The sequence below is a fragment of the Equus quagga genome, chromosome 10 (genome assembly GCF_021613505.1).
Source record: "Equus quagga isolate Etosha38 chromosome 10, UCLA_HA_Equagga_1.0, whole genome shotgun sequence".
Lineage (NCBI taxonomy): Eukaryota > Metazoa > Chordata > Mammalia > Perissodactyla > Equidae > Equus > Equus quagga.
This window is the reverse complement of record NC_060276.1, coordinates 59,044,679-59,060,235: the sequence shown is the minus strand read 5'-3', so window position 1 is coordinate 59,060,235 and position 15,557 is coordinate 59,044,679. Positions and strand designations below refer to the sequence as shown.

At 36.2% G+C, this 15,557-nt stretch overlaps 1 protein-coding gene across 1 annotated transcript in view; it reads left to right on the top strand.

Annotated features, from left to right (window-relative positions):
- The first annotated feature begins 2,866 nt into the window (after nucleotides 1-2,866).
- The window catches only part of CYLC1 (cylicin 1), a 139,342-nt gene continuing 126,651 nt past the window's right edge, over nucleotides 2,867-15,557 (top strand). The window contains exon 1 of the mRNA XM_046672862.1: nucleotides 2,867-3,056. Coding sequence (XP_046528818.1) covers nucleotides 2,867-3,056 — 190 coding nt within the window. The remainder of the gene's footprint in view (nucleotides 3,057-15,557) is intronic.

The following is a 15,557-nucleotide window of genomic DNA, read 5'->3' as shown; positions in this document are numbered from 1 at the left end:
TTTCCTCTTTGATTTCATCATTGATCCATTGTTGTTTAGTAGCATGTTGTTTAGTCACCATGTCTTTGTGTTTTTTGCAGTTTTCTTCTTGTAGTCATTTCTAGTTTCACATCACTGTATTCAGAAAAGATGCTTCATATGATTTCAGTTTTTGTTAACTTATTGAGACGTTATATTGCCTAACGTGATCTATCCTGAAGAATGTTCTATGTGCACTTAAGAATAATGTGTATTCTGCAGTTTTTGGATAGAATATTCATTATGTATCTCTTGTCCATCAGTTGTAATGTGCATATAAAGCCAATGTTTTCTTATTCATTTTCTGTCTGGATGATCTATCCATTGATCTAAATGGGGTATTAATCTCCACTACTATTATTGGATTACTGTGATTCTCTCCTTTTCGGTCTGTTAATATTTTCTCTATATATTTAGGTACTCCTAAATTTAAGGTATAAAGAAGGTCACCTACATTTGAGTGCTTAGGTGTTGGGTGCATAAATATTTATGAATGTTATATCCTTTACTTGGATTGACTCCTTTATCATTATGTAATGCTTTTCTTTGTTTGTTGTAACTGACATTTTAAAAAATCTATTTTACCTCATATGAATATTGCTACCCCACCTTTATTTTCATTTGCATTTGCATGTATTATCTTTGTTTTTCCCTTTAATTTCAGTCTATGTCTTTATATCTGAAGTGAGTCTCTTGTAGGCAGCATATAGATGGGTTGTGTTTTTTTATCCATTCAGCAAAACTATGCCTTTTGATTGGAGCATTAGGCTATTTATATTTAAAGTAATTATTGATAGGTGTGTAGTTATTGAAATTTTGTCAGTTGTTTTCTAGCTGCTTTTGTAGTTCTCTGCTTCTTTCTTCTCTTTTTCTCTTCCCCTTGTGGTTTGATGGTTTGCTTTAGTGTTATATTTGGGCTTTTTTCTCTTTATATTTATGTATCCATTGCAGTTTTTCAGTTTGTGGTTACCATGGGCTTCATACATATTGACCTGTGTCTATAGCAGTCTATTTTAAGTTTAGTCACTTAACTTTGAATTTATTCTAAAAGCACTACATTTTTACTTCCCTCCCACATTTTATGTCTTTAGACATCATATTTTATGTATTTTCATTTTGTCTATCCCTTAACTATTTATTCTAGCTATAGTTGATTTTACTACTTTTGTTTTTTAACCTTCATACTAGCTTTTTATGTGGGTGATCCATTGCCTTTACTAAATATTTCTCTTTATCACTGAGATTTTTTCTTTTGTATATTTTCTTATTTCTAGTTATGGGTTTTCTTTTCCACTAAAGAACATCCTCTAACATTTCCTGCAAGGCTGAATTAGTGGTGATGAACTCCTTTAGTTTTTGCTTCTCTGTGAAACTTTATCTTTTTTAATTAATTAATTTTTTTGAGGAAGATTAGCCCTGAGCTAACTACTGCCAGTCCTCCTCTTTTTGCTGAGGAAGCATGGCCCTGAGCTAACATCCATGCCCATCTTCCTCTACTTTATATGTGGGACGCCTACCACAGCATGGCTTTTGCCGAGCAGTGCCATGTCCACACCTGGGATCCGAACCTGCAAACCCCAGGCCACCGAGAAGCAGAACTGCTGCACCACCAGGCAGGCCCCTCTGTGAAACTTTATCTTTCTTTCAATTCTGGATGACAACCTTGATGGGTAGAGTATTTTTTATTGTAAATTTTTTCCTTTTGGCACTTTAAATATATCATGACACTCCCTTTCGGCCTACAAAGTTCATTCTGAGAAATCAGCTGATAATGTTACAGGGGTTCTCTTGTGTGTGACTTGTTGTTTTTCTTATGCTGCCTTTAAGTTTATCTGTTTATCTTTATTTTTTGCTATTTTAATTATAATATGTCTTAGTGTGGATCTCTTTGGGTTCATCTTATTTGAGACTCTGTGCTTCCTGGACCTGGATGTCTCTTCCTAGTCCCAAGTTAGGGAAGTTTTCAGCCATTATTTCTTCAAACAAGTTTTCTGCCCCTTTCTTTCTCTTTTCTCCTTCTGGGACACCTATAATGTGAATGTTAGTATGCTTGATGTTGTCCCAGAAGTCCTTTAAACTATCCTCATTTTTTTGTTTCATTTTTCGTTTTGCAGTTCTGATTGAGTGATTTCACTATTTTATCTTCCAGCTCACTGATCCATTCTTCTGTATCATCTAATCTGCTATTGATTCCCTCTAGTGTATTTTTAATTTCAGTTATTATACTCTTTGGCTCTGGTTCTTTCTTATATTTTTTAACTCTCTGTTGAAGTTCTCACTGTGTTCTGCCATTCTTCTCCTGAGTTCAGTGAGTATCTTTATGACCATCACTTTGAACTATTTGTGAGGTAAATTAATTATCTCCATTTCATTAGGGCTTTTTTTCCCCTGAGATTTTACCTTCTTATTTCATTTGAAACCTACTCCTTTGTCTCTTCATTTTGTTTAACTTTCTGTGTTTGGTTCTACGAATTAGGTGAAACAGCTACCTCTCCCAGTCTTGAAGCATTGGCCTTGTACAGGAGCATCCCTTGCGTAGAATATGTGTGCTGGGTAGCTTTGGCATGGTGGCTGAAACTGGAGTGGGTATGGGCCTGGGATTCCCAGGGGGCACTGTGTCCAGGCTGCCTTGGTGGGATGGTCAGAATTGGAGTGGGCATGGACCAGGGGGTCCCAGGATGTGCCATACTTTGGCCATTCTGGTAGGACAGCTGAAGCTGGAGTGGGCATAAGCTGGGGAATCCCAGGGTTTGCTGTGCTATGGGCACCCTGGCAAGATGCCTGGAACTGAAGTGGGCACAGGCCAAGGGTTTTCTGTGGCATGCTGTTCTATGACCACTTTGGGGGAATGGCTGAAGCTGGCATGGGCCAGGGGCCCAGAGTGTGCTGTGGCAGCCTTAGCAGTTTGTTGGAGTTTCTGGACTGTGCCATCACCCATACTATCAAGGTGGAAGACAAATGCAAAAGATGGTACTTGCTGGTGCTTCCTACCTTGGAGAGTTCCAGCAGCTCCCTGTTCATTTGGCAGATGCTCTACAGTAAGTAAATAGATTTCCTTCCCATATATTCTAGGTGTCCTTTAAGTTGCTGGAGGTTTTTTGCTGTGCCCCTGAGCAGTCAAGCCTGTGTGCAGACCCCTCGGTGATATCCTTCCCTGCTGCAGGTCACCCCATCAGGAGTGGGGTTCCCATTGATGTCATGTCTCCACATTTCTTACTCATCTCTATGTGGTCCCTCTATTTGTTTTACAGAAGCTGCTCAATCAGCTCCCATTTCTTTTCCAAGAGGAATTGTTCTACATGTAGGTGTAGAATCAGTGTGTCCATGGGAAGAGGTGCATTCAGGGTCTTTCTATGCTGCCATCTTGTACTATCTCTCCATCTCATATTTAATTTAAAATGGATAAGAGATTTAGATGTAAAATGTAAAACTCCAAACCTTTTAGAAGAAAACATAGGAAAAAATCTTCATCTTAGGTTTGGGAAAGAGGTCTTGGACATGACACAAAGAGCCAGATCCATAAAATAAAATAAAAGATAAATTGGGCTTCAACCAAATTTAAATATATTCTTTAGCAAAATAAATTTAAGAGAATGAAAAGACTAGAAGGCTTTGCAAATTGCATATAGGAATAAAGGATTTTTAACCAGAATACATAAACAATCTTCAAAATTTAACAATATGAAAACAAGTAAAAAATGGACAAAAATAATGAACAGATAAATCACCAAAGAAAATATGTTAACAGGAAATTATTACATGAAAATGTGTTCAATAATATCAGGGAAATACAATTTAAAACTGTAAAATGATATCTCCACACATCTAGTAGAATGACTAAAATATTACATTTTTAAATAAAAAACCTGACAATGCCAAGTACTGGTGGGTATGCACAGTAATTGCTGGTAGGAATGAAAAATAGTACAGCCACTCTGGAAAACACTTTAGCAATGCCTTATAAAGTTAAACTACTTGTGCTATATGATCTAGTAATCTCACTCCTGGCTACTTGGAAAATGAAAACTTCTGCTCCTGAAAAAACCTATACCTAAATGTTTATAGCATTTAGTCAACCTTGCCAAAAACTAGAGAAAATTTAAATGTTCTTCAGTGGGTGAACACAAAGCCAAATAAGAAAGAATGTACTTTTGATGACCACAAAAATATATATGAAGTTAAAAGGCATTATGCTGAATAAAAGAAGCCAGACTCAAAAGACTACATTCTGTATGATTCCAAATGTACCACATCCTGGAGAAGGCATTGGGGGAATAAACTTGAAACTATACAGAGATACTACTACATGCTCACCAGAATGGTTAAAATTAAAAAGAATGACTATACCAAATGTTGCCAAGGATGTTGAAAAACTGGAATTCACATATACTGCTGGTGAGAGTGCAAATTGGTACAACCATTTTGGAGAACGACACTGGAGTTTCTTATATAGTTAAGATGTACTGTACTATATGACCCAACAATCCCATTCTTAGCTATTTACCCAAGAGAAATAAAAAATATGTTCAAACAAATTCTTGTTCCCAAATGTCATAGCAGCTATGTATAATAGCCAATAATTGAAAACAATTCAAATGTTCATCAACAGATAAATGGATAAAAACCTTTTGATATACCCACACAACAGAATACTACTCAGTATTAAAAAGACTGAAACACTAAAAAATATAAATGAATCTCAAAAGCATTATGATAATTCAAAGTAGCCAGACCCAAAAGACAACATACTGCATGATTCTATTTACATGAAATTCTAAAAAAGTTAAAACTATCGAGATAGAAATAAGTGCCGTGGTTCCCAGAGATTGGGTTTTGAGAGAAAGATTTGACTTCAAAAGGGCACAAAAGAATTTTTTTAGATTATGGAAATTTTTTGTATCAGAGGTCAACAAATGTTTTCTGTAAAGGGTCAGATAGCATATATTTTAGATTTGGTGGGCCATACAGTCTCTTTAACAAATATTGAAATTTGCCATTGTAGTACAAAAGCAGCCATAGACAACACGTAAACAAACGAGCATGGCTGTCTTCTAACAAAACTATATTTATAAAAACAGGCAGTGGGCCTATGAGTCATAGTTTACCAATACTTGTTCTATGTCGTGAATGTGATGGTTGTTATATGACTATACATTTGTTAAAAGGCATCAACTTATACACTCATAATTGGTGAATTTTATTATAACGTTACTGTATGTAAATCACACCTCAATAAAGCTGATTTTAAAGAAAGAATACAATTAAATCTGAGACAGCATCATCATCATTATCCTTTTATACTTGCACAATACTTTGTAGTTTATAGAGCACTTTCACATGCCTGATCTTATTTTGCCTTAAATAGGCAGAGTCCTAGAAGTATGATATTTAGAAAAATTTATGAATCATGTACAGCCCTTTTGAAATCTTTTGCTGTTTTTTCTTTTTATCTAAGTCTCATTTTCCTAAAAGATAGAAAAGCCAAGATTATTTTCACTGTATCATTCAGTATCTCAGCAGGAAACAAATGGCACACTCAAAAGGATTTAATTCAAGAGAATTTAATGAAGGTACTTTTTGCAGAGGTGTGGGCAGGATTAAAGAATCAATAAAGAATGATGAGATATCTAGAGTCTAGCAACAGTGATAAGTCTTTACTACTTGTAGGCCTGAAAGGTCCTGAGAAAGAACTGTTTTACTAGAATATGGCAAGAGCTAAAGCTGTGGGAGAGTAGCTGATCAACAGGAACTCTCATCACACAGCTATTGCAGAGAGGAAAGAATATACCATGACTTGTCTCTCCTCCTGTACCCCAATATCTTGCCTCCTATTGCTGAATCCAACTGGAAACTGGATTGCCCCGAAGGCAAGGGACTCTTGGTTATACAGTCCTTAGAGGTCAGTCTCTTATGACACAGAGTAGTATAGAGGAAGGTGGAGAGTAGATATTAGGGGGGGTAGGAAGTAGATAGAGACTACACAACACATCCATCATTTAATGAAGTTTTCCATTACTTTAAATAATCAAGCAAGGTAGAGAGAAATATACCTAAGTGGTATGACTGAGAAGGCCCCTGAAATTCTACTACGTAAGAGTCTTCATTTGTATTATAAAGAGTTTCTTCATCTGCAAGAAACTTCTTTCTTTTATGAAAAATATAAATATTTATAATATTTAATATATTATAATATTTATATAATTTATATAATATAATATTTTATATATATTTTATAAATATTTTATAAATATTTTATATAATATAATATATATAATAATTTATATAATATAATATTTAATATAAATAAAAATGTTTATTTCTTCATACCACTCTGGAAAAATACCACTCTGGAAGTGGTAATATGATGGCCTCGAGGAGCCAGTGTAGTTTGGCTAGCCAATTAGGGGACACAGAATGAGCCTGGCTTAACTGCAAACTATTTTTTACCATGCCCTCTTCTTAGGATGCCTAACTTGATTCCTCTGTGCTCCCCCTTGGCTGCCCAATGTCCAGGGCTCCTAACAAACCTGATTTATCTTCACATTTCTCATATCTAAAAACGATGTCTCCATCTTCCTCCACCTCTCTAAGTCAAATTTTACATTCCCTTGAATTCTGAGTTCTGTTAAGCAAGAGAAAAGGATTTCAACCTGGGGTGATTTTGCCCCCCAGTGGACATTTGGCAATGGCTGGAGTCAGTTTGATTGTTACAACTGGTGGGGATGGTGGGTGCTACTGGCATTTAGTCAGCAGAGGGCAGGGATGCTGGTTACGTATACCACAATACATAAGACAGCCTCTATAACAAAGAATTATCCAATAAAGGATGTTAGTAGTACTGAGGTTGAGAAACCTTGTTACACGTGACCTCCTGCTCTTGGAAGAGCTATGTGGGAATAATCCATTCAGGTTTCCCTCTCTATTATGGTCCCTCCTTTCTGTAGACATTTATCAATATTCATATTTGCATTTGGGTTGCAAATTTATGAATGTTTCAACAATTAGCTTAAATTTAGGTAGATTTAGGGGCCTAATTTGCAGGGCTGTGTTTATTTCTTCATTTCTAAAGATCAGTAACACATTTGTTTTAGCACAAAACTGAGAAGCCTCACCATGACTCCCAGATTTTTTAAAAGATTGGCTCCAGGAACTGCAGGACAGCATGCAACTAGGAGAATTGGAGGCCTCATGGTCTTGGTCTCATGACACATTACCTCAACCCAAGTTTTGACTACACATGAGTTATGAGACTGCTCAAGATAAAACATTTAGGTTTCAAATAGAATCCATCTGTGGGCTTGGGTTTCCTCCATCAGACCATTTTAAAATATTTTATACATAGAACATTCTTAGTAATGTAGGATCTCAGTGCACTCAATAAAACCACTCACTAATATCCTAAAAATATTTCTGATGAAGTATGTGCATAGCAATTATTGTCAATTTAGAGACATGGGAAGCAAGGTGATCATTAAGAGCAAACTTTACTTCTATCAGTCAGGGCTGTAGCCAGGGATTTTAGTCTTAAATTTCTCAGTCAAACCTCTAATTACTCCATTATGCTTCCTTGCTTAGATAAAATCACTGATCACAGTAACTGGTTACTGACTTTAACAGACGCATACTAAAGAGACAAACATCTAAAACTGGAAGCAGAAGTCACTTTATTAATAGGTCTTGGGATTTTCAAAGGAGATAACACTAAAGGCAACATTTTGAGGAGACTCCTCATGGAGCAGATGGAGGAATGCAAAAGTTCATGGTTATATTTCTTCCTTATTAAAATGCAATGGTGACAGACCACAAATCACCACCTTTTGTATTATACTAACCTCATCCTCTAATACATCACAATGCTGAGTAATGAATGAGATCATTAACATTACTAAGCTTTCAGACCAAAATTTAAAATATGTTAGTACCTAAATCTCTAGGCAGCAGTGTGTTATTACATGAATCTTTGAGCGACCAACATTTCAGAAGACATGGAAGGCAGTGATGACAGTGTTTGCTCAGAATTCCATCAGGCCACAATGATAGTGGTTGAAGACTGGGAACTTTGATATGAAATTTTAAAAGCAATCATTTCTTTTAAAGAGTATTCTGCTTTAAAATCTGGCTAGAGCAAGCTAAATTTAGCTAGCAGACCAGAGCCATTCCAGAGTATACAAACAAAATCATATATAAAGGCAATTGCACCTCAGGGAAGCAATCAGCATTCAAAAGCTAGAATTCATTTTTTCCCTGCTTGGGCCAGAACTTTGTAGACAGAATAACTGTTCAACTTAAAAGATGATTGCTTCTTCTTCAGGGGACTAAACGTGTTCTGAAGATGAGTATGACTAACACATGTTCAAGTTCACATTACAACAAAAGGAGAGTTGGATTCTACCTTTCCCTTCCACGAGGCTAAGGCTCAGGCTGTAGACAAAGGGAAGTAGATTGAATGATGAATGTGACTAGGGTGGACCAGTGCTAAAGTTTAACTGAAGAACTAACTCTCTCTCTAGGCACAGTTTACATTTATAGAAAACTACAAGCTTTTCAGGAAGGGTCACATCATATTTTTTCCTTACAGCATGCTTTGCTGAGAAGGAGATCAAATATTCTCAAACCTGAACTGGTGTAAAGAGCATGAGCTTTGGAGTTAAATAGACCTAAATTTGAATCTTAGTTTCCCCATTCTGCTGTTTGATATTGAGCAAGATCCTGAGTTTTCTAATCTTTAAATGGGGATATAACATCTACTTCTCTGATATAAGGTAGAGAAAGCACACGGCTCTTAATGGACCTTCAAAAATGTACCCTTTAAGAAGAAAACTTCTTTGTGCACTTAACATTATTATCCACCTTTTACAGACAAAGAAAATGACATTAAAGAGGCAGTAAATACCTAGACAGTATTATTTGGAACTTGACAGTGGCCTAGTGTCAGCAAAGCACCCACTTGGGAGAAAGAGAAATCTGATAACCTGTAGGAATTGTATCTGTACACTACCCAGTCTACAGTGGATTCTTCCTAGAGAAAGGGAGCCACAAAGTTGGCAGGTGAATGAAATCAAAGTCAAGAGTAAAATCCTCATGCAACTTTAACTTAACATATCAGAGGAAGCAGATGATTAAAAGCATGGGCTCTGGAGCCAAAAATCTGGGCTTAAATCCCAGCTCTGTCATTTACTATCTGTGTGACCTAGGTCAAAAGTTATATTACTTAGCTTGTCTGAGTCCTAGTTCCTTCATTTGTAAAATGGAGATGATAGAATCTACCACATAGTGTACTGTAGTTGGATCATACCTGTTCATAAAGAATCAATTTTTAATTTTCAGATATTTTGTGAACTGGATATTAAATACAGTCATTATTAAAAATTGAATCACATAAATTTAAAATTAAGTAAACTGTATTAAAGAAAAAATGAATAAATACTCAAAACTCATCACTTTTGTCCTAGCCCAATCAGCCTAAGGATATCAGAAACAAACTTACAGTCTGACAAAATCAGATTTCGTGACCCATTGCAATGAGAAAGATCACACACTGGAGGAATTGTGGAGTGTCTTCCTAACAAAGGAAAAGATGGGGCTTTAGAATTTTGGAGAAGAAGGGAGCATAGGTGAAATTTAAATGAAAGAGTGTTTTGACAGACTCAAAGTAAAGCAGGGCTGTGTGTAAAAGGACCAATATCATGTATGGACTGCAACGTGGACTAAGGGTCCAGTTTCCTTGGAACTACTATACTATGTTAAGATAGATGTGGAATGTTTGTGTCTAGAAACTCTTCAGATGAATCTCTGTACCTGAGCTGGAAATCAAGCTGCATCTCTCAGCCAATGTGACTTAGATTTTACAGACAAGAGTGGGATGTTTCGTTCTTACTGATATAATTTCAAACAGCCAAATTTCTAAAATCTTTTAAGGAAGTATTCTCTAGTAAGGGAGCACTGGCCAGTCAGAGAAGGGAGATGATATGATGTTTTACAGTTGCAGAAGCCTGTGGGAAAAGTATTGTTTCCTATTAACATTGCAGCCAGCTTTATCTCTGTCTTTGATTCCAGCATGCTGAATAGCAGGGAGGATTTTTATAGTCCAAGTTAATTTTTATTTTCTACACTTCCTAATCACTTTACTATATTTTGCTATCATCTATCATCTTAAGGTTATTTATGTCTATTTTATCTGTATGATGGAAATACTATATAATGATGTAGTACTGAACAGCTCTTCCTAATTCTGCATTCAGTGATATCATGCTACTAGCTTGAAATTGACCATAATGGAGTAATTACATCACAGAAATCAGAAACATTACACATCAAGATTTTTTTTTCTCCACAGAGAGCTGGTTGTTAAAGATGTACCAGCACGTCACAGTTGATAAGGTTATTGTGAGGACTGAGTAAGTTAATACATGCAAAGTGCTACAATCGTGCCTGAATCCATAATAAACACAAAAAAAATGTTAGTTGTTGTTGTTAGTAGTATGAGGAGGTGGAGGAGAAGAAAAAGGAGTAGTACTAGTAGCAGTAGTAACCAACAAACACCCCCAGAATTTGTTAACATTTTATGGTAGCAGGGTAGGTAGAATTCTAAGATAGCCTCCAAGATCCTTGCTTTCTTATTTCTTATGTACATGCCCTGCATAATTCCTGGGGCTATGATGAATCTTTCTCCCATGATTAAATTGTGTTATATGGCACCATTGATTTTTAAATAGGGAGATTATCTGGGTGGGCCTGACTTATTCATGTGAGCCCTTTAATTCTGAGTCTAGATGTCAGAGACAGAGCAGGTCAGAAGTATGAAGCATGAGAAGGATTTGATCCATCATTGCTCGCTTAAAGATTGAGGGAACTATGTGTCAAAGAATGCGGGTAGCCTCTAGGAACTAAGAGCAGTTCCTGGCTGACGTCCAGAAAGGAAATAGGAACATTAGTCCTACAACTACAAGGAAATAAATTCTGTCAACAACAAGAATAAACTTGGAAGTAGATTTTTGCCTGAAATTCCTATACAAGAACTCAATCTGGCCAACACCTTGATTTCAGTCTGTGCACAAAACTTAGTCAAGTCCACTCACCTATAGAATTGTGAAGTAACAAATGCATGCTGTTTTAAGACTGTAATTTTGTAGTGATTTGTTATACAGCAATAAAGAAATAACAACCAAATATGCTTCCTCTCAATTATTTCTTTTTTGTTAGATCATCAGTTTCCCCAGTGTGAACTATAGTAAAACCCTTAAAGTAAAATGTCCATGCACTACTCCATGAGAGCAGCAGAAAGGAAGGGTTGGAGGAAGAAAATGCACCATAAAAATATAGGAATCCTAACAAGAAAAAACAAACAACCCCAGTAAAAAATGGGCAGAGGACCTGAACAGACATTTTTCCAAAAAAGACATACAGATGGCCAATAGGAACATGAAAAGATGTTAAACATCACTAATTATTAGTGAGATGCAAATCAAAACCATATTGAGATATCATTTCACATCTGTAACAATGGTTATTATCAAAAAGACAAGGTCTATAACAAGTCTTGGAGAGGATGTAGAGAAAAGGGAACCCCTGTGCACTGATAGCGGGAATGTAAATTGATATAGCCACTGTGGAAAACAGTATGGAGGTTCCTCAAAAATTTAAGAGTAGAACTACCATATGATCCAGCTCGTCCACTTCTAGATATTTATCTGAAGAACACAAAAACACTAATTAGAAAAGATACATGCACCCCTATGTTCATGTTCATTGCAGCATTATTGACAATAGCCAAGATATGGAAACAACCTAAGTGGCCATTGATAGACGAATGGATAAAGAAGGTGTGATATATATATATATATATATATATATATATATATATATAATGGAATACTACTCAGCCATAATAATAATGAAATCTTGCCTTTTGTGACAACATGGTTGGATGTTGAGGGTATTATGCTAAGTGAAATAAGTCAGATGGAGAAAGACAAATACTGTATGATTTCACTTGTATGTGGAATCTAAACAAACAAACAAACAAAACAAAAACACAAACTCATAGATACAGAGAACATATTGGCAGTTATCAGCGGGGAAAGGGGTTGGGGGTGCGAAATGGGTGATGGGGGTAAATTGTATGGTGATGGATGGTTACTAGACTTTTGATCATGATCACTTTGTAGTTATACAGATGTCGAATTATAATGTACACCTGAAACTTATATAATGTTATATATCAATTTTACATCAATAATTTAATAAAAGTGGGAATCTGCCCTGCACCCTGATTCCTAGCCTCAACATTTCTAAGTTTAGAGCACAAGCAAAGAATGGAGGAGAGGAGGAAACTTATTTCTTTTGACCATGTAGACCAATAGTTTTCCTCATTTTAGACTCTGGCTCCCTGGTCTAGAGTCAACTCTGCTATGGGGTAGAACTCATCTTTTCCAAGTTGGTGCCACAACCTCTATCTCTTCAAACTCCACTGACTCAGACATGAATTCCACCCCAGAGCTAGGCTGAAGAAAAGAGAGAGAAGGACACAAATGGTTTGAATGGTAGGTATTAGGTCCTAAAGGAGCAGAAAGTAAGACCCATGTAGCATCCTGAAGCCTTATACAAGAAAAGAAGAAAGGATTGGAAGGAGAACAATGCCCTTTAATCTAAGTTTGAGTCCTGAGGCTGAGCAGTAGAGAAACCGTTTGGGTTTTCACAACAGATAAACAGTAAATCACCTTAGCCTCAGTTATTATAAGTTATTGTGAGCATTAAATAACATAATTTATACAGCATGGTTAACACATGGTAGGTGCTGATTTTCCTATTCACTCACATTTTACCAACTGCTGCTACTACTACTACTACTACTACCACCACTATGTACTAATACTACTATTTGAATAATCTTTCATAATTTACCAAGCACTTTTATATATCACCCAAGGACACATCATGAGTTAGAGTAACAGCTAGGTCTAAAATTCAGGTCTCCTGTCTCAAAGGCTACACATTATAGCAGGGTAATAACAATACCAATAATAAATATCACTTATTGAACCTTTTATATGTGGCACCACTGTGTTAACACTTTCACATTTATTACATTTAATCGTTTCAACAACCCTATGAGGAAGGAGTCACTGTCTTTGTTTACTAGATGAGAAATTTGGGCTTTAGAAAACAGAAGTAAGGCTCAGAGCTTGAGGCTATGTCTGTTGGGCTAAAAAAATTCACCATACTATACTGCCACACTGAATCACTAATGCTTAGTCCGGATGAGTATTGTTCTGCTTTTTCCTCGTGGAAGAAAGCTAGTCACTATAAATATGAGCTAAAAAAATGGAGGCCAGGAAGCTGAAGGTAAATCTCTTTTTTTTTCTAACTATTTTTACCAAGCCTGATGCTAGCTGTGATACATAAAATTTGTGCAGAATATTGATAAAGTAACCAATACTCATGCATTTCTGAAACTTGAAAAATATTTATATAAATCCTATTTTAGGTATATGTAATTTCATAGTATGTTAGTAGTATTATTATTGGATGTTTACAATGATTCAGCCCTACTTATGCCAAGCACCCTGCTAGGCATTTTATATTCTTCATGTTAAAATAACCTTATGTGATAGGTATTATTGTCTCCATTTTAACAGTGAGGAAGGAAATTTAAAGAGATTTATAACTTATTCCAGGTCATGTTGCCACTAAGTGGCTTGGGGTCAGGTATGACTGGCACGAAATTTCAGATGATGAACTACAACACTGCACTGATTCTCCCTGGACGGGATATACACTCAGTGTTCTTGGTAGCTGCACTGGTCCACGACAAAACGATTATCAACTTTTAAAGCACCTGGACCTGTATATAATCAGCAACATGCTGTACCTGTACATCAGGTTCTCATGACAGAGTATAACCTGGAACTTACTGTTGCTCAAGACTTACAAAATCCAAATGGAAAGAGATTATTTTTATAGAGAAATCCTTAAAGGGGACTTCATTTCTCTTGGATGCTTTACAATCTGTTGCTGGCTTAAGCAAGGCCACCAGAGAAATGTGAATATGGACTACTGACATAGTATACTAATGACATAGTATAGCTCATTAATCATTTTTTAATGGAATATCACTTTGGCGTTATGGCATCAATTTACAATACAGTAATTACAAAGTGAAATTATTAGAAACAGGCTGTGTTTGCTGTAGAGGTGCCGTTGATAGTATTATTCACAACATCCTCTTCAAGAGTTCTCTGATCTTAGCAACAATAGCTCTGCTTCTTAGCAACTGGTCTATATTTGTTGTTTAGACAACGTGAATCATACAGTTGATGGGGTTTCCCTCTTTGCATTGAAAGCTTAAAAATGCGGAATCAAATTTGTAGCTCATGTTTAGAAACTGTGAAGAACTTTTTAAACATGCATTTTGCATGCTAACTGCATTCAGATATTGTTCATTCAGTCATCCAGTCACTGCTCTCTCCTCATTTCCAAAGCCATAAACTCTTCTCAAGCTTTTACAGAGGCAGTACGTATAGTGGTTACAATTACGGACTCTGCAGTTAGATTGTCTGTGTTTGAATCTACTTTCTGTCACTTACAATGTAACTGTGGGCATGGCATTTACTCTGTACCTCAGTTTCTGCATTTGTCATGCAGACTCAATAATAGTATTAATCTCCTAGGGTTGTTATGAGTACTATATTGAGATAATATATGAGAAGTGCTTAGAACATAGCCTGACACTTGGTACCACTGCATTGAATGACTGCAGAGGATACCATTTACATAGAAAGCAGTGTGAATGGTACCCCCAGATTTAGACAATGTGGTGGCTCTGCTAACACACAGTGAGTGCCATATACCTGCTAGTCATTGTTATTGCTGTCACAAGCTCATAAAGCACAGAGTTTTAATGGAAAAATAAATGGAATTTCACTTATTTCCCTTTCTCTGTGTTTCTACAAAGTGAGGTGCATGCATAAAACCCAGGCTGTCAGGCAACTTTCTAACACTTACTTGCAAGGCTGCCCGTCCAGGTCTAAATAGAGCTAGCTGCAATCTCATTTTGTTACTTTGTTGTCTACCAGGTTAGTGAGATGGGAGCAGAATGTGAGGTCCAATTAAGTGACGTCCAATTATTACATGTAAATATGATGCTAAGTAGGCCATTTCATCAGGCTTGTTATTTTAACTTTAAACAGCAGTTACAACATAGTGGAATTTATTTTTGTTTGTTTTGTTTTGCTTTTAATTTAATTTTTATTTTTTCAATTGAGATTCATAATAGTTTACATCATTGTGAAATTTCAGTTGTACATTATTTCTTGTCTGTCACTGCGTAAGTGCTCCCCTTCATCCCCTGTGCCCACCCTTCACCTCCCTTCCCCTGGTAACCACTGAACTATTTTCTTTGTCCATGGTTTGTTTATATTCCGCATATAAGTGTAATTGTATGGTGTTTGTCTTTTCTCAGTCTGGCTTATTTCACTTAGCATAATACCCTCCAGGTCCATCCGTGTTGTTGCAAATGGAATAATTTTGTCTTTTGTTAT